The sequence below is a fragment of the Anomaloglossus baeobatrachus genome, chromosome 9 (assembly GCF_048569485.1).
Source record: "Anomaloglossus baeobatrachus isolate aAnoBae1 chromosome 9, aAnoBae1.hap1, whole genome shotgun sequence".
Classification (NCBI taxonomy): domain Eukaryota; kingdom Metazoa; phylum Chordata; class Amphibia; order Anura; family Aromobatidae; genus Anomaloglossus; species Anomaloglossus baeobatrachus.
In genome coordinates this window covers 21,984,483-22,011,157 of record NC_134361.1, presented here as the reverse complement: position 1 = coordinate 22,011,157, position 26,675 = coordinate 21,984,483, and the positions used below count along the sequence as shown (strand labels likewise).

The window sequence follows — 26,675 nt, the reverse complement described above, 5'->3', positions numbered from 1 at the left end:
CACTGGCCACAGCATGCCCTCTACCACCGGCCACACCATGCCCTCTACCACTGGCCACCCCATGCCCTCCTCTACCGGCTGCCCATGTCCTGATATCATCCTTAGGATGCAGATAGCGATGAATACGTTGGAGGAGGGCGGAGGCGCTAGCACCTTATGTAATGACCCAGAAGGAGCCATTACAAAGCTTTCTACATTCATAGGAGTTTCTAGAATAATTTATGGTTTGATGTTTTGCCTGGTGTCATTCTGTCAAATGTACTGTAAGTTGTTGCTCTGTAATACCACTGGAGACCAGCAGGTGGTGGTATAAGTGTTGGAAATGGACTGTATTGGAGGCTTTCTGATCAATATCCTCCATAGTCTGGTCACTATGGTAACCAGGGAGAGGTGACAGTTGAGACAGGCCGGGCTGGAGGTGATGAGCAGGCGACAAGGGCGGCTAATGTCAACTACAAAAGCTGCAATAACGTTCGACACCTACGTCTGGGCCTAATAGTACTTCCGACACCTACTATCCTGTTTGGGACACCAAAATTTTAGATGTAACATACGTCACACCCGGTAGTAGGTGTGGGCGGCACTATTAGGCCCAGACGTAGATGCTGAGCGGGTGTGTGGCTTTTCTGCAGTGTTGTGCAGTTTGGGGTGTCACGGTGCTCCTACCTGGTTCCTAGCGCTCCAAACCCGTTCCCAAGGCAGACTGGACCTTGGTAGGAACAGTTCAGACGCTTTACTGGATCACACAAGGATGGTTTACATCTTATGAACCATTTAGCTGCGATATTGGATCTACATACAGACTTTGGTTTCTTGGCAACTGGACTGATGATCCGCTATAGGAAATCTGAAACTGCGGTTTGGCCTTACTACGATGGGCTCCGAAAAGACTGGAGCGGTACCTGACATTAGCCGCCCCCCAGCTTGTCTCAACTGCCAACTGTCACCTCTCCCTGGTTACCATAGTGACCAGTATATAGAGGATATTGATCAGACAACATCCAATAAGGGTCCCTAGTCAACACTTATACCACCACCTGCTGGTCTCCAGTGGAATTACAGAGCAACAACTTACTACATTTTATAGAAAGACACCAGGCAATACAGGAAACCATAAATTATTCTCCTATGAATGTAAAAACTATCATAATGACTCCTTCTGGGTTATTATACTTCTTCCACCAATCAGTGTGTGCCTGAGACAGAAGACGCAATGATGTCACTAGCCCGCGTCCGCTGTGCGGAGCGTCAGTGCACCGGAGACTGGAGCAGAACCCTGGGGAATGGGAGCGAGGCGAGTATGTGGTGATGTTTCTTTCTGTATGGAATGTGTCCCTGTATACAGGGGGCTATGTGGGAGCTATTGCAGCCGCTGTCCAGGGAGGGTGGTCTCAGATGATCTTGGAGGTGAAGATGCTGGATGTGGAGGTTGGCTGGTGCAGTTACACAAGGTCTGCGGGTGTGAGGCCGGTTGGATGTTCTGCCAAATTCTCTGAAATGGTTTTGGAGACAACTTATGGTAGAGAAATGAAGATTCAATTCATGGGCGACATCTCTGGTGACTTTCCCGCAGTCAGCAGGCAACTGCACACTCCGCCAAAACCTGCAACATCTGGGCATTGTGCTGTGTGATAAATTTGCACATTTTACAGGGGCCTTTGTGGCCAGCATAAGGCACACCTGTGCAATAATCATGCTGACCACCCTAAGGCGCACCTGTGCAATAATCATTTGGTGTCTTCATAGGTAGGAACTCAACCACCATCTTAGAAAAGCACCATTTAGCTGAATGATAAAGCAGACATGCCGCTCAGGACACCAGTAAAGCTGGGTGACTGCTCTTCAATCTAATAATAATAATAATAAAAAAAGGAAGGTTTTCTTTTAGTTTTCCGCTGACAGTTCTCGGTGTTTGGGGCAGTCTCTGGTGTCGTTTCTCTTCGCACCTTCTGTGTGATGATTTCCTCCCATCATCTCTTCCCCTTGATTTATTACTGCTCTACCCTGCGCTATTCCTGGACAGGCGCGATGTTCTGCAGCTGCATCCTGCCCTGTCTATGCAGAAAACACGTTTAGACAAAAGCTTCATGTCCTCCCCGAGAGCTGTGCGACTACAACACATAGTGCACCTGCGCACAAACCGCGGACACTGCGAAGACCAGAACTGATCCCGCGCAGAGACGCCAATATCGGGTGTATAGAAGTGATCCTGTGCAGAGACATCAATATCAGGTGTATAGAAGTGATCCTGTGCAGAGACATCAATATCAGGTGTATAGAAGTGATCCTGTGCAGAGACACCAATATCAGGTGTATAGAAGTGATCCTGTGCAGAGACATCAATATCAGGTGTATAGAAGTGATCCTGTGCAGAGACATCAATATCAGGTGTATAGAAGTGATCCTGTGCAGAGACACCAATATCAGGTGTATAGAAGTAATCCTGTGCAGAGACATCAATATCAGGTGTATAGAAGTGATCCTGTGCAGAGACACCAATATCAGGTGTATAGAAGTGATCCTGTGCAGAGACATCAATATCAGGTGTATAGAAGTGATCCTGTGCAGAGACATCAATATCAGGTGTATAGAAGTGATCCTGTGCAGAGACACCAATATCAGGTGTATAGAAGTGATCCTGTGCAGAGACATCAATATCAGGTGTATAGAAGTGATCCTGTGCAGAGACATCAATATCAGGTGTATAGAAGTGATCCTGTGCAGAGACACCAATATCAGGTGTATAGAAGTAATCCTGTGCAGAGACATCAATATCAGGTGTATAGAAGTGATCCTGTGCAGAGACACCAATATCAGGTGTATAGAAGTGATCCTGTGCAGAGACATCAATATCAGGTGTATAGAAGTGATCCTGTGCAGAGACACCAATATCAGGTGTATAGAAGTGATCCTGTGCAGAGACATCAATATCAGGTGTATAGAAGTGATCCTGTGCAGAGACATCAATATCAGGTGTATAGAAGTGATCCTGCGCAGAGACACCAACATCATGTGTATAGTAGAAGTGATCCTGCGCAGAGACACCAATATCAGGTGTATAGTAGAAGTGATCCTGCGCAGAGACACCAATATCAGGTGTATAGCAGAAGTGATCCTGCACAGTGACACTAATATCAGGTGTATAGTAGAAGTGATCCTGCGCAGAGACACCAATATCAGGTGTACAGTAGAAGTGATCCTGCGCAGAGACACCAATATCAGGTGTATAGTAGAAGTGATCCTGCACAGAGACACCAACATCATGTGTATAGTAGAAGTGATCCTGCGCAGAGACACCAATATCAGGTGTATAGTAGAAGTGATCCTGCGCAGTGACACCAATATCAGGTGTAGAGTAGAAGTGATCCTGCACAGAGACGCCAATATCAGGTGTACAGTAGAAGTGATCCTGCGCAGAGACACCAATATCGGGTGTACAGTAGAAGTGATCCTGTGCAGAGACACCAACATCATGTGTATAGTAGAAGTGATCTTGCACAGAGACACCAATATCAGGTGTATAGTAAAAGTGATCCTGCCCAGAAACGCCAATATCATGTGTATAGTAAAAGTGATCCTGCGCAGAGACACCAATATCAGGTGTATAGTAGAAGTGATCCTGCGCAGAAAGGCCAATATCGGGTGTATAGTAGAAGTGATCCTGCGCAGAGACGCCAATATCAGGTGTATAGTAGAAGTGATCCTGCGCAGAGACGCCAATATCAGGTGTATAGTAGAAGTGATCCTGCGCAGAGACGCCAATATCGGGTGTATAGTAGAAGTGATCCTGCACAGTGACACTAATATCGGGTGTATAGTAGAAGTGATCCTGCGCAGAGACACCAATATCAGGTGTACAGTAGAAGTGATCCTGCACAGAGACACCAATATCAGGTGTATAGTAGAAGTGATCCTGCACAGAGACACCAACATCATGTGTATAGTAGAAGTGATCCTGCGCAGAGACACCAATATCAGGTGTATAGTAGAAGTGATCCTGCACAGAGACACCAATATCAGGTGTATAGTAGAAGTGATCCTGCGCAGAGACGCCAATATCAGGTGTATAGTAGACGTGATCCTGCACAGTGACACTAATATCAGGTGTATAGCAGAAGTGATCCTGCGCAGAGACACCAATATCAGGTGTACAGTAGAAGTGATCCTGCACAGAGACACCAATATCAGGTGTATAGTAGAAGTGATCCTGCACAGAGACACCAACATCATGTGTATAGTAGAAGTGATCCTGCGCAGAGACACCAATATCAGGTGTATAGTAGAAGTGATCCTGCACAGAGACACCAATATCAGGTGTATAGTAGAAGTGATCCTGCGCAGAGACGCCAATATCAGGTGTACAGTAGAAGTGATCCTGCGCAGAGACACTAATGTCAGGTGTATAGTAGAAGTGATCCCGCGCAGTGACACCAATATCAGGTGTATAGTAGAAGTGATCCTGCGCAGAGACACCAATATCAGGTGTATAGTAGAAGTGATCCTGCGCAGAGACACCAATATCAGGTGTATAGTAGAAGTGATCCTGCGCAGAGACGCCAATATCAGGTGTATAGTAGGAGTGATCCTGCGCAGAGACGCCAATATCAGGTGTATAATAGAAGTGATCCTGCGCAGAGACACCAATATCAGGTGTATAGTAGATGTGGACCAGATATCAGGTGCAATGTGAGACGTGGTTCTTGTACTGTGCAGTTTTGCAGGCAGCTGTGGACAGGTACTACTGTATGCATTGGATATCCAGAAAAAGAAGTGGTACTGTGCAGGGACGCAGGTGGTGCACTGGATTGTTATGTACAGGAGTAAAAAAAAAAAGAAAAAAAAACTTGGACAAACAGGTACTGGCGACCAAAACCGAGAAATAGCGGAGTGGTACTGCACATACACCTACAGTATCAGCCCAACTACAGGGTCTTGCGTAGTAGCTTATGGGACGTTCTCAGGAGCGGCCTGCGCGGAGGTCCTTTGACCTCAGACCTGATATTTGGGCGATTGTGTAGTCCTGGTCCTGTCTGACCATTTCTGGAACACTCTCCTCCCGACCACCTTTACATCCCACTACCCACAATCCTCCATTGTGTCATTACAGCCCCCTATCCCATATTTCCAGAATGCGGCCCATACAAGTGGTCATCCTCAGCGAATGGAAGAGTGGGATGACCACTACCTCTACTAGTCCTTGGCCCGGTATCGGCCATGACTTACCTCTACAGGTCATTAGAGAAGACAGAGCCAGAAGCATCCAGAGGCTGCCCATCACAGCTGGACATATATCCCGGGCAGGAAGGTTCTCACCAGCTCATGGACATCCCGAAAAAGTCTCCCAGCTCCGCACAACTCCTACCCCATCACACAATAAGAGAATGAGTGAGGTCAGACGCAGGAAAGTGCCCCCCCAACTATATCATTATAGGACAAACTGCACCCTGGTAACTTCCTGACTGCAGACAATAGGGAGAGCCTGAGAACCGAGCGGCAGGAGGGGGTGGGGAGCTCGGGAAATATTACTGTGCATATATGAGGGGAAACGCAGGAAGCGCTCAGCTGTGGTACAGTAGAGCCGAAATATCACTCATCCGATAGCACCAAACCAGCGCTCCATCCGGGGAGCACTGGACCTTCTTCCCGCAATTCACCAACATACAACCGGCCATAACTTACAACTTATATGGTCCTTCAAAGACAAAACGTTCATAATGTCCACTATGTGCAGTTGGAGTGTGGCGCCCCTGACCTGGTCAGGCGCCACTGGGTACTGCACCCATGCTGGGGCATTACCTTCAGGTAATTCCTAAAGGCTGAAATAGGGTGTGTACGCACAGACACATAGCAACCAGGTCTCCCACACCTTAGAGGGGACCCTTGGGCAGACCCAAGAGGGGGCTTCCCACCACATCTCACCTAGGGGTGTAGGGGAGGGGCTGGAAGCTAAGGTGGCAGTAGCTGTCAGGAAAGTAGTGGTAGAAGAGCCAGTCTGACGCGGAGAGCGCAGGAAAGAAGGAGCGAGCAGGCGCGCGGACACGATGGTCAGACCCTGCCCGTGAAGTAGCCGTTAGCGGGGGAGAACGGTCACCAGTAGTTGGACAGAAAGACACTGAGGAAGCCAGCTGGTCGAATAAGGCACTGAGGAAGTCAGCTGGTCGTGTATGAAGACTCCTGGTGACTAGGCTCGCACGGGGAACAGGTCCCTAGAGTAGATGGCCATTTATTTGGTCTGCTAAACCTGCTGGTGGGGAGGACCACAAGTCCCACACCAACCAACTAGAGTCCGAGCATCAGCAGCAACGAGGGGGCCCATAAGGAGGATCGCGCCTGGACCCATGTTCCTTGGTCCACGCTGCCAGCAAACGGGCCAAAAAGGGGAGAAAAGGCAGTAGCGACTTCCCTGGATGAATCCCACGGTACTTCAAGTCAGGGGTTATCCGAAACAAGAAGTGCAAGGAAGGAGAGTTAATGGTTACCCTTATACCAGCCTAAAGGATACCTGGTACCACCTGGTTTATCTCAGCATCGCCCGGTTACCTCACAAAAACACCTGAAAGTGAGTAAACGGTTGAAAGACACTTTGGACTGCGACTGAGTTATTCTGTGACCTGTTCTACACACCCGAGCCCCTGGGGCCAGCCTCACTCTCGGGAGGCCACACCACCAGACTGCAGACTCCATCAGCCCCAGACGCTCGTTAAACCTGCAGCGACGGTCACCCATAACCCTGACCGCAAACCATGAGTGGCGTCACGACTCCCATGTAAATAAACCTGACATACCCGTTGCCAGCGATAATCAAGTGGAGACCCTGTGGCGGCCAAGAAGGTGGAGTGACGTCCCTGAGGTGACTGCTACAGGTGGGCAACACAGGAGGACTCCTGTATATACGGCAAAATCCACAATATATATTTTCTCCAGCTATTCTTCATCTACATCTGTTGGGGAATCCAACATGGTGGCCCTGACTGCAGGTAGTCGTCATCCAGACACCTGAAATCTGCCCATCCATGAAACTCTCCCCACCTCGGGCATCACTACAAACCATAAGGCAGTTTAGCAGCTTACTAATGGAAAGTATCTGGGTGATAACCCCCCATGTTATTCTTAATGAACACCTCATTAATGATTCCTGGGTCATGTCTGAGGGCCCATGTACTGTGTGTTTGCCAAATCTGTGCCAGACTGTTAATAGGAGGGTGTCTGTGAGTGTGCAAAAGCAAGCTACGCCCTCCTCCTTCAGGTGTAGGAAGAGGAGCTTCAAGTGAACATTCTGATCTAATACTGGATATATCAGGGGTGCTGAGGTGAGAAGAGGCTGCTCACACTGCTGTCCACTCTGTGTGATCTAATACTGGATATATCAGGGGTGCTGAGGTAAGATGAGGCTGCTCACACTGCTATACATCCAATCCATCTAATCCAACACTGGAAAATACCAGGAGTGCTGAGAAGAGGCTGCTCACACTTCTGTCCACCCTGTGTGATTAAATACTTGATATTCCAAGGGTGCTGAGGTGAAAATAGCCTGCTCACACTGCTCTTCATCTGGTCTATCTGATCTAATACTAGAGATATCAGGGGTGCTGAGGTAAGAGGCTGCTCACACTGCTTTCTACCCTGTGTAATCTAATACGGGAGATACTAGGAGTGCTGAGGTGAGAAGGGGCTGCTCACAATGCTGCCCATCCTGTCTACCAGATCTAATACTGGAGATACCAGGTGTGCCGAGGTAAAAAACAAGCTGCTCACGCTGCTGTCTATCCTGTCTATGGAACCAATATTGTAGATGCCAGGAGTGCTGAAGTAAGAAGAGGCTGCTCACACTGCTGTCCAACATATCTATTTGATCTACTATTGGAGATATTAGTGGTGCTGAAGTAAGAAGAGGCTGCTCACATTGCGTAATACCCGCTGTTTCTGATCCAATACTGGATATACCAAGGGTGGTGAGGTATGAAGAGAAACTGCTCACACTGCTGTCTGCTATGTCTATCTGATCTAAAACTTGACATATCAAAAAGTACTGAGATAAAGAAGAGGCTGTTCACTCTGTCTGATCTAATACTGTATATACAAGGCATGTTGAGGTAACATGGGTCTGCTCACCCTACTGATCTGATCTAATACTGGACATATTAGGAGTGCTGATTTAAGAAGAGGCTGCTCACACTGCTGTCCACCATGTCTATCTGAACCAATACTCGAAGTACCTGGGGTGCAGAGGTAAGAAGAGGCTGCACACACTGCTGTGCTCCCTGTGTATCTGAATGCAGAGTAACTGCTGTGACCGAGGGACAGTATGTTGTATGGCTTGTAATCCTGTCTCCAAGTCACAGCAGTGGAGGGTCCTGATGCAGTCGCTCACAGGTACATGTCCTATTAACATTCTGGGACAGGTTTTGGCCAATGTTAGTTTAAAATATTTAGTAATCCAATTTATTTTTAATACATTTCTATTCCCAGCACTATGACAGCAGTTACAAGAAGATAAATCCCTCTCCAGCGCACTCCTCGATACCCTGCTGCTCCCCATATAAATACAGTTCAGCCATGTGCTCTGAGTAGATTGCATTACGCCGTTGTCAGACATCTCCATTAAGAAAAAAAGTGATCGGACATATTTAAAATTCAACATGCCCGATAATTTTTTTTCTCCCTTCACCCAACATCGGCTGAGAATCAGTAGATTGGGGCCAATCTGACTCAGACAGCCAGGCGTAGTGAAATGTATATGCAAATTGTGTAAAGGAGACAAACTCTAGCGCAGCGCCACCTATTTGAAGTAGCGATTCTAAAAGTCACAAGTGGATTTTTAACAATCCTTTGCAATATGACTCAGGATATATAAGCCAGATCAGAATCCCAATTTGCAGACAAGGTGTTTCGGGGTGCTTGCCCCTCGTCAGTGCAAAGTATGGGGGTGTCTGATCTGGCTCATGAGAAAGTTATGTGGGGACCACGGGGGAACACTATTCTCCTTAAGGAGAGAAATGTATATGGTAATCATAAGGGCCACCATAAGGGTTAACGCTGAGAGAATTATTCACGAAAAAATTTTCGGGGGGGGGGGGGGGGGAGAAGACATTTTTTCTTAACCCACTGTCAAAACTGAACAAATTAAGGTCTACAAGGGGAGATTTTTAAAATATTACCTAGACAAAAAAAAACCCAAAGCGCTTCATGTAGCCTTTTATGTAAATGCTGGGTTTATTAATTTAGTACAAAATGTGGGTCTGTAGGGCGGGGATGGGGGTTCAGCGGAGGTACCGGACTCGCTGCTCAAGGTCCTGCACGATACTGGCCAGAAGAGCCGGGTCCTGGTAAAAGAAGACGTACAGCTGCCTCCCCTGCTCCAGGTAAGACGTCTTAATAGTCTGCTTTTTGTGCTCCAATTCATGGAAAAAATCCAGAAACCACTGGTTAAACTGGGAGACGCTGGTTGTAAGGGTCTCAAAGGCGAAAACGAGGTCCTACAGGAAGAAAAGGAAAGAAAAAAAAAAAGGATAGTCTAAAGAGAGTCTAAAATGCATTTTTAAAATATAATCTGTCACCAGGTTTTTGCTATGTAATCCGAGATCAGCAAGATTCCAACATGGTCTCATTACTGCGCTGCTTGTTGCAGTTTTGATAAAATCACTTATCTAGCAGTGCTCTGTGTAACCCCGCCCACACCACTGATTGGCTGCTTTATTTGTGCTTAGGCAGAAAACATCCAATCAGTGGTGTGGGTGGGGTTACACAGAGCACTTTACACCTAGTCCTTTAGTGACAAGCTCCTGTTAAAAAAACAAAAAACCACTAATTGTATTTAAACCCAAGTACGTGAAACATCATAACCAGGGTCTGTCCCTACATTATGCTGCTCTCAGATTACAAAGCAAAAACTGCTGATAGATTCCCTTTAAATAGATTTTTTTTTAATAAATGAGGTCATTCTTTTCAACTATCCTCTCCGATCTGTTTGATGGAGAAGAAATGTGGGCCATTAAAAGGGCTATTCCTAGCTATTAAAGGGATGGGATGTTGCCTACACTTTGATTGTTGGAGGTCTGAGAACCGAGGGGGTAAAAATGCTGATTTAGGGGGATTCAGATGTCCTGCAGTTCCTTGTATAACCCGATGGATGGCTCATTTTGGGGATTGGTGATGGGAAGCAAAGTTGAATAGTAAAAAAAAAAATATATATATTAGAAATATATTCATTCTCTCTATCTGGAGTGGATTTACAAATATTGGAAGAAAAAAAAAATTAGTATATAGGTTCTGCAAAGAAACACTGCAGATGTGACCGTAGAGATCTGCGCTGATCATCATGTTGAAAGAGCGACACCTGCTGGTCAGCTGAAAATTAGTAATAATGCCGATAAGTATTCTCTAACGTCCGTTCCAGGATCCAGAAGTTCTATCCGATGTGGAATAACACAACTCTCGCCATCTACCAGATCACATTCCTCTATTATAGGAACCCAACCGCTCATTATTTGTGAGAGAATGGGCCTAACCTGCAATACCAGACACAGCCACAGACAGGAGTGGCGCTGTCCTGGAAGCAGATATCAGGCCGCCCGTGTACTGACCGGATCTCGCAGCTGCAGGTTCCGCGTTCCTCGACACAAACTGTTGTGAAGTTCATCACAGTAGTGGGCTAGGCCGGCCGTCTGCGGTAGAGGTTCAAGGAACGACATGCTGAGCGACACCATCTCCTGCACGAGAGACAGCACCTGCTGCTGCAGAACCTCATACTTGGGGAACAGTTCTTTTTGCACGGACGGGTTAAACAGCATCATTGAAAGCCTAGGGGGAAAAAAAAAAAAAAAAGAAAGAAGGTAAAGTGAAGGGGAGACGTGCCACTAACAGGACGCGGACTTCATGGAGAAGGGACAAAAAGAAAAAAAAACAAACAATATAAAAATACACACACACACACACACACACACACACACACTTTGGTAAATTCAAAAAAGTTCATTTTTTCCCCATTAATGTACACTCTGTGTCTCATCTTGACAGAAAATAAACACTGAGAAATGTAGATTTTTTTTAAAAAAATTTTAACAAGAAAAACTGAAATATCACATGGTCATAAGTATTCAGCCCCTGTGCTCAGTATTGAGTAGAAGCACCCTCCTTTTGAGCTAGTACAGCCATGAGTCTTCTTGGGAATTATGGATCTTGGATTTGGTGAGCCACTTCCATTCTTCCTTGCAGAACCTCTCCAGTTCCGTCAGGTTGGATGGTGATTGTTGGTGGACGCCATTTTCAGGTCTCTCCAGAGATGCTCAATTGGGTTTAGGTCAGGGCTCTGGCTGGGCCGGTCAAGAATGGTCACAGTTGTTCTGAAGCCACTCCTTTGTTATTTTAGCTTTGTGCTTAGGGTCATTGTCTTGTTGGAAGGTGAACCTTCAGTCAAGTCTAAGGTCCAGAGCACTCTGGAAGAGGTTTTCTTCCAGGATCTCTCTGTACTTGGCCACATTCATCTTTCCTTCAATTACAACCAGTCGTCCTGTCCCTGTCCCCATAGCATGATGCTGCCACCACCATGTCTCACTGTGGGTATCATATTGGGCAGGTGATGAGCAGTGCCTGGTTTTCTCCAAACATACCGCTTAGAATTATCACCAAAAAGTTCTCTTTCTTCATCTCATCAGACCAGAGAATCTTATATCTCATAGTCTGGGAGTCCTTCTTGTGTTTTTTTTGCAAACTCTATGCGGCTTTCATATGCCTTGCACTGAGGAGAGGCTTCCGTCGGGCCACTCTGCCATAAAGGCCCGACTGGTGGAGGCTGCAGTGATAGTTGGCTTTGTGGAACTTTCTCCCATCTCCCTACTGCATCTCTGGAGCTCGGCCACAGTGATCTTGGGGTTCTTCACCTCCCTCACCAAGGATCTTCTCCCACGATTGCTCAGTTTGGCTGGACGGCCAGGTCTAGGAAGAATTCTGGTGGTCCCAAACTTCTACCATTTAAGGATTATGGAGGCCACTGTGCTCTTAGGAACCTTGAGTACTGCAGAAATTGTATAAACAGCCATTGACTGATGTGTGACACCCTGGACCCCAGGGGTCACAGGTAGCAACACCTACCACGTTACACACACACACACACACACACACACACACACACACACACACACACACACACACACACACCCTGTGAGGACAACAGTCACCCGAAAGGGAGACCTGATGCCTCCCTCAGGGCCAGTAGGGCACACCAGGTGGGCGGAGTCAGGCAGAAAGGCACGCCCACTGAGGTGACTACTGTCCTGAGGCAGGAAGTTCAAACAGTGAGTTCAGTTTGGAAGTGTCAGTGAGTGGAAGTGGAGGAGTAAAGCTGTCAGGGACCCGGGTAGAAGCCTGGGACCCCTGTAACGTCAGGCAGGCAGACGGTGGTGGCCGTCTGCAGGAGTACGGGTACAGCAACCGGCGGAACCGTAGGGATCAGGCCAGGTTTGGAGCCCGCCGGTCCTGAACCGGGGAGTCAACCGTGTACCGGAGCACCAGAAACTGGGTACTCAGACCCCGTCCTAGCTTAGAAGTCACTGAGTTTAGGCAAATTGACTGATTGCTGGCTGGACCTCACGGGTTCATCCACACCCAAAGTCACGAAAGAAGGCAAAAGCCCACCGATACCGGGTGAGAGCCACCGCCAAGGGCCAAACATCCGACGGGCCAGCGCCTGCGGGCAACCGAGGGCTCCTCCGGTAGCTCAACGCCGGGGAGCGGGCTACCACTGTCCAGGCAGGGGAGCCGAAGACCACAACAAGGAGGTGAAAGGGAAAGGGGCCACCATCAGCCTCACAGGGGACATAAGCAGCCGGCTGCGGGACCCGACCATATCCGAACTTTGGTTTACCAGTGACTGTGTGCCTTAATCGTGAGTACAACAGTGCCATCCGGGCACCGCAGCGCGGCCCCCTGCACCCCATCTCTCTCCCCATCGGGCCCCGGGACACACCGCCCCTACCCACGGAGGAGCTGACATCCAGGCTGCGTCCCGACAGATCCCGGGATTACCCTCCACTCCTGCTGCAGCGGTGGTGCATCCCGTCACCACACACCGTGGGTGACGTCACACCCTCCCGTCACCTCACCGTCTCCCCTTTAACAAGAGTGACATGGCCCCCGGTACGGAGGCGCTCGAGCCACCGATCACCCGAGCCCGGACCTCGAGCGGCTCGGCCCGAGCAGCGGAGCGGCCGAGCCCCTCTCAGGGCGGTACAGATGCAATGTAGATACAGTACTACAACACTGGATACGGGGGAAAAAAAAAAAACAAAAAAAAAACCAAAAAAAAAAAACCTTAAAGCGGATCAATCACCACATTTCACAAACAAATTACAAACATCTCAGACCTGATGAGGGTGGTGTACTTACTTGGATAACCTACGTAAGTGCTGCTTTATAAACCCACTTCTCTATCCTGATTGACAGCTCCTCAGTGTCCCTCCTCCATGCTACTGCTGTTGAATTTCTGCCAACCTAGCCTGATAGACAGCACCTTCCTTCCTGATACTGCTGACTCTCTGCCCACCCACCCTGATCGATAGCCCCTCAGTGTCCCCACCTCCCTCCCTACGCTGCTGAGGTCCCACACTGCTCAGAACAAGCTGCAGCTGTCAGTCAGGCTGTGTGGGCGGAGACTGAATACATTGGACTAGTCCTGGACTCTTTAATATCAGGATGCTACGGCCAGTCTGACATGGATTTTTAAAGTACACCAGGTATAAGAACTCTTTATATCCATGTACGCGATTTTTTGTGTGAAACCTGTCGACAAATCAACTTTAAGGGGGTTGTCCAATGTAGGCCATGTGCTATAATTGTCCAAAAAACAGGTGCCACGAGCAGGACCCACAGCTATTGATTGAGGGCCGCGATGCCCTCAGCATTTTTCCCGAGCTCCCATAGAAATAAATGGATAAAGCCCAGACAGCGTGCTGTGGAGCCCTCTCCTCAAGGTAGAGGAGGGCCCAACTACGGGAACTCACATCTATCAGACATCCATGCCATCACGTCCCACATGGCTACACTACTTTAGCAATCTGCAGTTTTAGTTTTTGGCTGGAGGTGTCCATCTAATTTTTTGGTTCCTCATCATAATTTCACTCTGTCCTTTTCCTTCAGACTTCTTTGGATTTATGTGAATAATACAACTAAACTGTGCGCTTCATAAGGAACCAGAACATTAGGGAAATACTTGAGAGCTGTATAATAGCAAACGCCCTCAAAGGAACAAAAGGAGCCTAAGTGAAGAGAAGGAGTCATTAATAGAACAATCGGAAGCCCTCTTCCATACCTCTCAGCGTGGACACTATGGCCCTCCTCACGGGACCAAGTCCAGGCAGATTGGAGCCAGAGGAAAATGCAACTTTACATAATAGGAAATTCAGACAAAAATATTCAACACAATGAGAGGTGAAGAAGAATGTAAACGTTTCATGAATGCACCCAGAGGACCGTACACCGAGTGGCAAGCAATAGGACAACAAGCGGTAGGCAACTGCAAGTCAAGGCCAATCCTACAGGAAAACCTATGAATATAGGACAGAGGTGAAGAAGGACCGATCATCTGGGGGTCCTTTATTTGCAATACTCCTAGAGTTGTGTCATGAAGGGTTGGTCTATGTAGGTAAACCCTGTTGATTGAACCTAATAATGGGGAACCCATGGCCACCACTGCGCTACAAAAGGGGAACCCATGGCCACCACTGCGCTACAAAAGGGGAACTCATGGCCACCACTGCGCTACAAAAGGGGAACCCATGGCCACCACTGCGCTACAAAAGGGGAACCCATGGCCACCACAGCTTTTCCTGAGGCGGCTTCATCTATAGAAATCTCAGTGGGTGGACCAGACTTCAGACATTTTGTGCACCTACAAAACCTGAACATCAAACCCTGGAAAATGAAAACCCCAGGGAGAAACACTAGAATATTGGTGTTTCGATGAAAGATCTACCAAGGAACCATGAGGAAAAACTGTTTTGCCAACTCAATATTTTAAAAAAGTGCAGAATTTCTTACAGACGCACTGACAAGGTAGAGGATACGTCGCCTTCAGTCTCACCTGACTGCGGTGTGGTCTTTGCTGTCAATTCGAAGGGGTCTTGGTAACGGAAACATAATCCTTTGATCTCTTTGTAACCTTTTTACCAGCTTTGATGCTTTTTTCCCCATTGCCGTCTTTAGATCTCCAAGATCTTCTCCGGTTTTTATGTGTAGTTGCATCTCTCCCTGTAAGCTCAGCTCCACCAACTGGAAACGTGACAGCTGAGAGAGGAGAGCGTCTGCCACCAGATGTTGGCTTCTCCCCACCTGGAATATTCTCTGCCCTTCTGCTTGGAGCCATCCATTATGTGCAGGAAGACATAATCCAAGCGAAGCTTCACACACCAGGAGGGGAAGCTTCTGTGTCTCTAGGATTTGTACCGCTGTCTCCAAGGACTGCATCTCCCTTTCCAATAATGGCAAATTCAGAGGATCCAAAACCTGAAAAAGAGGACATGAAGTGAACATTTTCATGGGGACTAGTTGGCATTAATGTTACTCAGAGTCTGGACTACTTATTTAGCTAGGAGGACGAGTGGTGGTGTTTTTCCCCATGTTGTTGGGAGATGGTCTACGTAACCGGTGTGAGCTCAGGAATAAGAGTAGTCATAATTACTTGCCTACCTGATCTCGAAAACGCCCTTGCAGCCAGGTCATGGCCTCCATGTTGCCATGCAAGCTACCAAGAGCTAGGCTCAGCTTTATTCTCTGAGACGCCCATGATGTTCGTACTCGGTTACTTTCTTTGTTCAGGCCTTCAAGAGCGGCGTTTTGAGTCTCATTGTTTTCCGATTTATCAGGTAACACTCCTCTGAACACATCTTCTACGTTTTCCCAGCACATCTCTTCCAACCCAATGTACCCTTCTATGTCAGCTGCAGAAAGAAACGTAGTCCCCGGATATTGGGCTGAGTGACACTGCCCAACCTCATTTATTAATTCTACAAGTTTCGCCAGAGATGAATTGAAGCTCGAGTTTAGATTACCCAGCTCCTCCTTTGATATATTCAAGGACCTTTGCAATTCCTTCTCCGATTGATTCAAGGAAATACGCTTTTGGGATAACGTCATCCCCAAGGACTCAATCTTGTTACGGGTTTGTATTCGATGTGCTTTAACACTTCGCAAACTCTGTACCTCAGCTTCCATCTCCTCCAAAGTGTTCACCTCTGCCTTCTCCCATTCCACATTGCCAATATCTTCACCTTTGAAGAGATCTTGAAGTTCATCGTCTTTTAGAATTGGCTCACCAGAGTCCACAAGGGCGTCAAACGCTTCTAGCTGGTCACTGCTTAGAGAATTGCGTTGATCCACCACCTCACAAAGCCATGATAGAAAGCGTTCCACTTCTTCACTGATCTCACAGAGCCAATCAAAGTCTGCGCCCTTCAGATCTTGGGCGCCTGGAAAGCCGATCCGACAAAGCATCTCTACAAAGTCCAAGCCTTGTACTCGCTGGGGTTCTTGAAGGAAGCTCGCGGATTGTTGTCGGGAAAGGGTAGGCGGTGGAACCTAAGAGACAAAGAAGGTCAATCATCTACAAGACTCATCCATAAAGTGTGTGGTCATCTGTATACTGCCATACTCACGAGATGGCTTGCCATTATATTCTTCTACGATGACTTCTCAGAGTCCTGAATGTAGAGAAGGCGAGTTAGATTTTAGTTATGAACTTTGTGCAAACATCTACTACGTGGTTTACCAAACTCAAATCCAGGATCTAAGAGGAATCTTGCCAAGACCAGATCGGAGTAAATCCAGGACAACGAGGGGGATAATTAAACACATTAGCCACTAGTGTGTATTATAGACATGCCGGACAATTTATACCCACAAGGACCATTAGATTACGTATGACTTGTGCGAGTCTCGCATTGGTATCACCTGGCACGGCCGCACACTGTCCGACAGGAGCGGGTTGGCTGCATGTAATTCTATGCAGCTGAGCCGCCCCTGTCCGGAGAGAGTCAGGCCGGGCTGGGTGATGCCGATGCGAGACTCGCACGAGTCATACGCAAGTGGAACCGTACCCTTACTCAGATTTCTGCATCTACATCTCAGTCGCGCACCTTTGTCTTCTGACTGACTGGAAGTCAGAGGTAACGATTACAAGCTCTCAATGTAAGTCTATGTGAGCCAGAACGAGGCTCTCATAGACTTGTATTGATTTGTGACCTCTGGCACGCCAGCAAACACTGGAGGTCACAAACTGCTGGAGATTGCACTGATCAGTGCAGATAAAAAAAGTATAAAACTAGGGGCAGTTGACTTAGATGAAAAGCACCACAATAAAAAATAAAGCAGCAAAAGCTGGAGCTGTGCGTTAACCAAAACTCTCCAAAAGACGTCCAGGCATCCTCTGAGCTTTCCCATTGAGCTGTATCGTAAAGTACAGAATATCTTTTGAGCAGAACACGCTAGAAGGATAGTTGGGCCGTTTCATTAGCCGCTTGGTGTTTTTGGAAACCTGAAGCAGTATTAAACAAGCAAAAGCCCAAACATCACAAGTCATTTACACAGAAATGCAGGTGGCCATTTTTGGAGTTTTTTGTATGAAAACCCTATCATCTTCCGTTTGTTTAGTTTTTTGAACAGTATTTGAAAACTGCTAAACAAAAAAAAAAAAAAAAAGACAAAAATAAAAACTTTCCAAAATCCTGTCCCAAAACCTCTTGGAAAAACAACAACTTTACTTAATTTCTTTTGTAAATACGCAGTTTTTGGAGGAGGATTTTAGTGAGTTTCTGCTCCAAAAAGGTGCAAACTCCCCGAGGGTCTGTGTACCACGTGGGATTTTTTCCAGTTGAAATCTAGCAGAAAAATGTAGAAAAAAAAAGTGCAGAACAAAGATGTTGGCGGCGGCGCCATAAGAACAGCAGCCAGCGCTTTCTGAAGGGGCTTCACCGAAAACTTGAAAGTTCCTTCTGTGATAACCATTCATTGACATCTAGCTCCAGTACTACTGACCTCAGCTGCTGCAGAACCTCTTCATGTGCACTTCATACTATAAACCCAAGGGAGTTTTTTGCTGAAGTTCTGGTTTACCACCTGTGCAAAGTATGTACAGAAGCGGCACAGAAACACCATGGCAATATATTGAAAACCAAAAGATCCCAAAAACTATTGCCCCTATGCCAGAAACGTCATTTCAGTTTCATTACCAAAAGGCAAAATTGCTTTCAGTCTGAGCCAAAAACCAGAGGGGAAATAGCAAAAAAGTGCTAAAAAAAAAAAAAAAAAAAAAAGAAATTAATAATAATATCCCCAATTTTGTTGCACTTATTATGCACATGGTTCACACATTTTTGCAGATTTAATGGCACTTAAGTTTCCTTTTTGGGATTTACTATTCAAATAAAAGTCAGATTTACGAATTGAGACCATTTAAAAAGTTGCAAAAAGTATTGCAAACTCAAATCCAGCAGCGATACTGTATAAAAAGCGTCAAATGAGGCACAAAGCTTTAAAAGAAGCCACAAAATGATCCAACACTTTGATAAATTGGCTGCAAATAATGGCCACAGGCAGAATGAGTTACAAAATTACATTCCTGATGAATTTTACCAACAGCCTGAATTTAAGGGGGGGGGGGGCATAAAATAATCTGCAGCGTTCCTTTTTTACTGCGTTTTTAGCCCTTCCACTCTTTGAATTCACTAAAAAAAAAAAAAACAAAAAACACGTGAATAAAAACGCATGCACTTTTGGTCCGTTTTCAGGCTAGAAGGTGCAGATTCGATACAAAAAATGTCCGCAGAGTCTTTAATGGCCATTGTAATAATCTGTGCAGCTCTTGCATTATCTGGATGACGTCTTTAAGAAAACACAAAGCAGTCAGCTGCGGAAAGATATTTCACAAAACCATCTACGAATTTCAGCCAAAATTTGGCGCAGGGTGAGGTCAATACTGCGCTGCACCCACATTCTGTTTTTAGGGGGTCACCCCAGTAATTTCTATCCTGCAATCCAGACCTGTCCTCTTATCACCACCTACCTGGACGTCTTGAGCTGCTCACAGTTCGGCCTCCACCAGGTTGCACTGATTGATTTCCACCTGGGGCAGAATTAACCCTTTTTACCTCGTCTGTGCAGCCAGCCCACAAGGGCACATGTACCTGTGACTCCTTGGAGTTTATTCACACCTAAAAGAAAAAAATCCACTGCAGATTCCGTCACAGACCGGCAGCAAAATCCGCAGGTTTTCCACGTGGACGGTGTTTTGGATTTGCTGCAGATTTCATCCTGTGTTTTCCGATTTTAGACCCAGATTCCAAATAAGTTACAGTCTGATTTTCTGTGACCACCATAAAGACTTGTTCACATTTTGCGGATTTGCTAACATTTGTGGATGCAGAATAAAATAACAAAGAAGTGAATTAGATTTAAACATTTTCTTGGCTTTTTTATTCTTTTTACAGCAAAAACACATTTCTAAAATAAACAAGTGACAGCAGCGCTGCAGAAATGTTGCACATGCGTTTTTGCCTATGTATTGCTGTCGGGAGAACGTGACGCTGTGTAGCCGGCGCCGCGCTGTGTAACTGCAAAAATGTGTCATCTGTGGGATGTGCAGGAACAATGTGAGCCATGGATTTCAGGGTTGTTGGATCCAATAATATTGACAACCTACACCCATGATGGAAAACAATTACGGATGTTTTGTGTTGGACTCCTGAATACCAGCAGTGGCCACTACAGCTCTATTCACATCTGGCCCACACTCATCGTCCGGAGTGCTGGGTGTCAGATATCTGAATTCCAGCAGTGGCCACTACAGCTCTATTCACATCTGGCACACACTCATCGTCCGGAGTGCAGGGTGTCAGATATCTGAATACCAGCAGTGGCCACTACAGCTCTATTCACATCTGGCCACCACTCATCGTCCGGAGTGCTGGGTGTCAGATATCTGAATTCCAGCAGTGGCCACTACAGCTCTATTCACATCTGGCCCACACTCATCGTCCGGAGTGCCGGGTGTCGGATATCTGAATACCAGCAGTGTCCACTACAGCTCCATTCACATCTGGCCCACACTCATCGTCCGGAGTGCCGGGAGTCGGATATCTGAATACCAGCAGTGTCCACTACAGCTCTATTCACATCTGGCCCACACTCATCATCCAGAGTGCCGGGAGTCGGATATCTGAATACCAGCAGTGTCCACTACAGCTCTATTCACATCTGGCCCACACTCATCGTCCGGAGTGTCGGGTGTCAGATATCTGAATACCAATAGTGGCCACTACAGCTCATTTCACATCTGGCCCACACTCATCGTCCGGAGTGCAGGGTGTTGGATATCTGAATAGCAGCAGGGGCCACTACAGGTCACTTCACATCTGGCCCACATCGTCCGGAGTGGAGGGTGTCGGATTCCTGAATACCAGTGTCAAGGGAGGAATTTGCGTTGAAGACTGCTAATGGAGTCCTCATTTGGGATATCCAGAGACGATGCCGTATTAGCTGTGTATCGGTGCCAATATATATATATATCAATGTATATAAGACAAAGAACACAGACATGCTCTCTTTTCAGCCAGCGTCACCAACTGAACTAGTTTAATAAGATAGATCCAATTATACCGTAAGCATGAATAACCTTGAAGCTAACAAGGAGTGCGTTCACTCCCCATTTTCTCACATCACACTCCTGCCCTCCTGTACATTCCTTTTGTGTGAACATTACTGATAAGAGTTTGTAGCTTCACATTTTGGCTTTATTATCTTTGGTTAACTCCGTCATGACTATACAACTTTGAATTATACTATAGATCTGTGCGATGGCTACATAGACAGACAGATAATTTTGCATCTACATCTACATTTTGATTAGTTATATACACAGATATTCTTATTACGTTTAAATAAACATACTACAGCTCAGGTGACCTCCACACCAGCAGTGGCCACTACAGCTCCATTCACATCTGACCACCGCTCATCATCCACAGAGCTAGGTATCAGACCCCACTAATCTGATATTGATTACCTTTTTCCAATGGATAAGTTATTAATATTATTTGATTGGGCAACTACTTTAATGGATCTGCTGCTAATGTCTTGGTGCAGAAACCCCATTACCTTCAGAGGTCTTTCTGTGTCCATGCCTCAATGGGTCTGAGTATTTTTAGTTCCATTAGACGGACCAACACAGTATTAGGCCTGTTTCACACATCCGTGCAAAACACAAACATTTTGTACGGTCTGTGGTGTGGGTGCGTATGTGTATGTTTTATGTGTGCTATCCGTGTGACATGCGGATAGCACACAGACAGCATGAGCTGCTATACTTATTTGTCCCTGGTGCTGCTGTTACTTCCAGCTAATCCGTGATTGCAGACTGAATATTCATGAACATAATGAGCAGGACCCAGAAACAAAGACAGCAGCGCTCAAGGCAGCAGAGGCAGAGTCTACAGCGCCGGAGACAGCAGAGGCAGAGACAGCAGTGTTGGAGACAGCAGAGGCAGAGACTACAGCGCCGGAGACAGCAGAGGCAGCAGTGTTGGAGACAGCAGAGGCAGAGACAGCAGTGCTGGAGACAGCAGAGGCAGAGACTACAGCGCCGGAGACAGCAGAGGCAGAGGCAGCAGTGCTAGAGACAGCAGAGGCAGAGACAGCACAGGCAGAGACTGCAGCGCCGGAGACAGCAGAAGCAGAGACAGCAGTGCTGGAGACAGCAGAGGCAGAGACAACAGAGGCAGAGACAGCAGTGCTGGAGACAGTAGAGGCAGAGACTACAGCACCGGAGACAGCAGAGGCAGAGGCAGCAGTGCTGGAGACAGCAGAGACTACAGTGCCAGAGACAGCAGAGACAGAGACTACAGTGCCGGAGACAGCAGAGGCAGAGACAGCAGTGCTGGAGACAGCAGAGGTAGAGACTACAGCGCCGGAGACAGCAGAGGCAGAGACAGCAGTGCTGGAGATAGCAGAGGCAGAGACAGCATAGACAGAGACAGCAGTGCTGGAGATAGCAGAGGCAGAGACTACAGCACCGGAGACAGAAGAGGCAGAGACAGCAGTGCTGGAGACAGCAGAGGCAGAGACAGCATAGGCAGAGACAGCAGTGCTGGAGATAGCAGAGGCAGAGACTACAGCACCGAAGACAGCAGAGGCAGAGACAGCAGTGCTGGAGACAGCAGAGGTAGAGACTACAGCGCCGGAGACAGCAGAGGCAGAGACAGCAGTGCTGGAGATAGCAGAGGCAGAGACAGCATAGACAGAGACAGCAGTGCTGGAGATAGCAGAGGCAGAGACTACAGCACCGGAGACAGCAGAGGCAGAGACAGCAGTGCTGGAGACAGCAGAGGTAGAGACTACAGCGCCGGAGACAGCAGAGGCAGAGACAGCAGTGCTGGAGATAGCAGAGGCAGAGACAGCATAGACAGAGACAGCAGTGCTGGAGATAGCAGAGGCAGAGACTACAGCACCGGAGACAGAAGAGGCAGAGACAGCAGTGCTGGAGACAGCAGAGGCAGAGACAGCATAGGCAGAGACAGCAGTGCTGGAGATAGCAGAGGCAGAGACTACAGCACCGAAGACAGCAGAGGCAGAGACAGCAGTGCTGGAGACAGCAGAGGTAGAGACTACAGCGCCGGAGACAGCAGAGGCAGAGACAGCAGTGCTGGAGACAGCAGAGGCAGAGACTACAGTGCCGGAGACAGCAGAGGCAGAGACGACAGCGCCGGAGACAGCAGAGGCAGAGACAGCAGAGGCAGATACTACAGCGCCGGAGAGAGCAAAGGCAGAGACAGCAGTGCTGGAGACAGCAGAGGCAGAGACTACAGCACCGGAGACAGCAGAGGCAGAGACAGCAGTGCTGGAGACAGCAGAGGCAGAGACTACAGCGCCGGAGACAGCAGAGGCAGAGACGACAGCGCCGGAGACAGCAGAGGCAGAGACAGCAGAGGCAGATACTACAGCGCCGGAGACAGCAAAGGCAGAGACAGCAGTGCTGGAGACAGCAGAGACAGCAGTGCTGGAGACAGCAGATGTAGAGACTGCAGCAATGGAGATGGGGAAGTATAAAAAAAATCTTTATTTTTATGACACCTTTGTTTTCTCCAGTACAAGACATACGGATCACATCAGTGTGTGCTCCATGTGACACCCGTGCTGCCAGGGAAAAACAACACATGTCACCATGTGGAGCACATGGACACGCATGTGCTCCATGTAATCCATATGAAAAGACAGACATGTGCGCAAGCCCATTGATTTTAATGAGTCTGCGTATGTACATGTCTCCCGAACATCATGTGTACCAGAATTACTGACGTGTGACTCCAGCCTTAGGAAGTTTTTTTTTTCCCTGTTATGGTTGATTAGTTTTCTTAAAGTGTTTTATATATAAAGTTTTTGCCACATTCAACCATTTTTGGCCATTTGTTAGTTTTGGGGAGGCTGAATCAATCCGTTTTACTTTTAGATCCACCACTGGCGTCTTCCGCTGACGCAGCTGCATTGTAATGCTGATCTACATTACAGATGCTGCCTGTACACGTTGCGCACTTTATGCCTTCACTACGGGCAGTTTTGCCAAATGCCACCATCTTTTTGCTTTCTGTATTGAGAGCTCCGTTTTTTTGGAAACCCAAGAAGAAAACTAAAAGGAATAAGTTGGTGACCATTTTTTATCAATTGGAAAAGTACACATCACAGTTTTTATTAGTGTAATGTGCAGCCTGCCAAGTCCCATAGACTGAAAATAAAGTATTCCTTAGATTTCTGATGAAATTAGCTGAAAACGGAGCTCGCAACGTGCCCCGATTCCCTGCAGAGTTCCTGCAGGTTCGGTCATTTTTACAACAAGGCCTTTTATTATCTGAAGACTCAATGTGCCTTTAAACCTCTTAAGTGACTTTTCAGAATTCGCCATCCTATGTGCACATGAGGAATAAGATGATTTTTGGCCATTTTCTGACTTGTATTCTGCTATTTCACAAGTTTTCTCGTCTGCAGACTCTTTCTCTATTTTATATCTTTAATCTGGTGGGTGTGGAGACGAGCTGCCATGATGTCTCCCATTCACAGCGCACACAGATGTGAAGGAGTCCTGCTCTCCTGTCTATATGGAGCCCTTGTTCAGAAGCTACAGCAGCATGGAGGACATTGTACAGCAGCATGGAGGACATTGTACAGCAGCATGGAGGACATTGTACAGCAGCATGGAGGACATTGTACAGCAGCATGGAGGACATTATACAGCAGCATGGAGGACATTATACAGCAGCATGGAGGACATTATACAGCAGCATGGAGGACATTATACAAAAGCATGGAGGACATTATACAGCAGCATGGAGGACATTATACAGCAGCATGGAGGACATTATACAGCAGCATGGAGGACATTATACAACAGCATGGAGGACATTATACAGCAGCATGGAGGACATTATACAAAAGAATGGAGGACATTATACAGCAGCATGGAGGACATTATACAAAAGGATGGAGGACATTATATAGCAGTATGGAGGATATTATACAGCAGCATGGAGGACATTATACAAAAGCATGGAGGACATTATACAGCAGCATGGAGTACATTATACAGCAGAATGGAGGACATTATACAGCTGCATGGAAGACATTATACAACAGCATGGAGGACATTGTACAACAGCATGGAGGACATTGTACAGCAGAATGGAGGACATTATACAGCAGCATGGAGGACATTGTACAGCAGCATGGAGGACATTGTACAGCAGAATGGAGGACATTGTACAGCAGAATAGAGGACATTATACAGCAGAATGGAGGACATTATACAGCAGAATGGAGGACATTATACAGCAGAATAGAGGGCATTATACAGCAGAAAGGAGGACATTATACAGCAGCATGGAGGACATTGCACATCAGAATGGAGGACATTATACAGCAGCATGGAGGACATTATACAGCAGAATGGAGGACATTATACAGCAGAATGGAGGACATTGTACATCAGAATGGAGGACATTGTACATCAGAATGGAGGACATTATACAGCAGCATGGAGGACATTATACAGCAGAATGGAGGACATTATACAGCAGAATGGAGGACATTGTACATCAGAATGGAGGACATTATACAGCAGCATGGAGGACATTATACAGCAGCATGGAGGACATTATACAGCAGTACAGAGCAGTGTGGCTGTGAATCCAGCACTGGAGTGAAATACATTTTGCCAGAAGCTGCAGATCTATCTGCTTGTGTCAGTCTGGTGTCTAACAGAGCTGAGTGCTCCTCTTTCCTCCTAAATCAGGGGTCTGGAGCCTTATTGGCTGAGAGTGCCATGAACACCACATATTTTAAAATGTAGTTCCGTGAAGGCCATACTCACCAGAGGGAGTGGCGGTGATGGAGCGTCTCAGAAGGTCCCAGGAGGCAGGGTTAGCGATGGTGCGGGCACTGAGAACGGGGTGTCGCAGCTCAAGAGGGTCAGTGTGTGGCGGGTCGGCGATACTGCTGCGGGCTCGTGAGGTGTCACGGCGGCGGGTGCCATTGATCTGCCAGCGTGCTGCTTTGAATCTCCTGCAGTTGACGAGATCAACTTAAAAAAATGGCTGCGTCGCGTGCACAGATCTATGTGATGGACAGATTGATGTGAGTCCTATCTGTACACGCTCTGCCTCTGCGGCCATTTTCTTGAAGTCTATCTTGTCAACTGCGGGAGATTCAAAGCAGCCCGCAGCCTGCCGGCTACTGTGCCCTTGCCGCCGCGACACCCCACGAGCCCACAGTATCGCCAATCCTGCGCCACCACTGCCGCCCCGGTAAGCCATATGCGGTGTGTAAAATGCACCCCCTTTTTCCCCCCAGTTTTAGGGGAAAAAAAGTGTCTTACAAACCAGAAAATACAGCATTTTTTTAATTAAAGATTTGTCTACGAGCCAGATGCAGCCATCAAGAGCCACATCTCGCTCACGAGCCATAGGTTCCCGGCCACTGTCGTAAAAGAACTGTAAAATAATACATTTTTTTAATGCAGTTTTTAATGTGGTTTTTTTTTGAGAAATCTGAACCAAAATCTGCACCCCTATCCTGAAGTCAGAAAAGTTTATGAGATTTCTCAACTGCTGGGCGCACATTGCTTTTTTTTTTCCTTGCAAATTTGGTGCAAAAAAAATCTGCAGCATGCTAATTGTTGGGGTGTTTTTTCTGCATTTTTTAGCCTCTCCAGCCACTGACTTCATCAAAAAAACAAATGTAAAAAATACATAGAAAAACAAAAAAGGTTTTAATCCTGTGTAACTGCCAATAACATAAGCCCATATAAATGCACGGAAATTCAGGGGCGGCACTCCCAGGAATAGAGATATTTTCACCATTGCATGGAAAAAAAACTGCACCAAAAATGCATGCGTTGTTTTCTGCCTATAGGTGCAGATTTGATGCAGAAAATTTCTGCATCAAATCTGTAGTGTATGCACAGATCCTTAAGCTGTTTGGTGAGTTTGGATGACAAGTAGGAGCTGAAAAAGTGTCTCATAAGTGGAAAGAGAAACTGATTTTACTGATAACAAAAATTACAACATTTCTTATATTTGTTTTCACAATTTATTTATTTGTGGAAACGACAGTGATGATTTAAATCTGATCCTTGCGCTGTGCTTCTG

The 26,675-nt window shown here is 46.9% G+C and overlaps 2 protein-coding genes across 2 annotated transcripts in view; both read right to left on the bottom strand.

The window, feature by feature from the left end:
* Positions 1 to 5,362, bottom strand: part of LOC142250919 (uncharacterized) — a 59,417-nt gene extending 54,055 nt beyond the window's left edge. Inside the window, exon 1 of the mRNA XM_075323249.1 lies at positions 5,224 to 5,362. Coding sequence (XP_075179364.1) covers positions 5,224 to 5,275 — 52 coding nt within the window. The 5' untranslated portion in view covers positions 5,276 to 5,362. The remainder of the gene's footprint in view (positions 1 to 5,223) is intronic.
* A 3,898-nt stretch (positions 5,363 to 9,260) lies between these two features.
* On the bottom strand, positions 9,261 to 21,165 carry LOC142251727 (HAUS augmin-like complex subunit 3). Its single transcript, XM_075324784.1, has 5 exons — positions 21,142 to 21,165; positions 15,682 to 16,569; positions 15,077 to 15,498; positions 10,584 to 10,800; positions 9,261 to 9,476 (listed from the first exon to the last, which is right to left on the bottom strand). Exons 1-5 carry the CDS (start codon positions 21,163 to 21,165, stop codon positions 9,261 to 9,263), a joined length of 1,767 nt encoding a protein of 588 aa, XP_075180899.1.
* Between the last annotated feature and the right edge of the window lie 5,510 nt (positions 21,166 to 26,675).

Coding starts and splice junctions, on each gene's coding strand:
- LOC142251727 (XM_075324784.1), bottom strand. CDS start 21,165: ATGGACACAGAAAGACCTCTGAAG. Junction 10,801..15,076: donor AAAGACCACACCGCAGTCAG/GTGAGACTGAAG, acceptor TTTTCCCCCTAG/GCTTTCAATGATGCTGTTTA. Junction 9,477..10,583: donor ACCTGCAGCTGCGAGATCCG/GTCAGTACACGG, acceptor TTCTTCCTGTAG/GACCTCGTTTTCGCCTTTGA.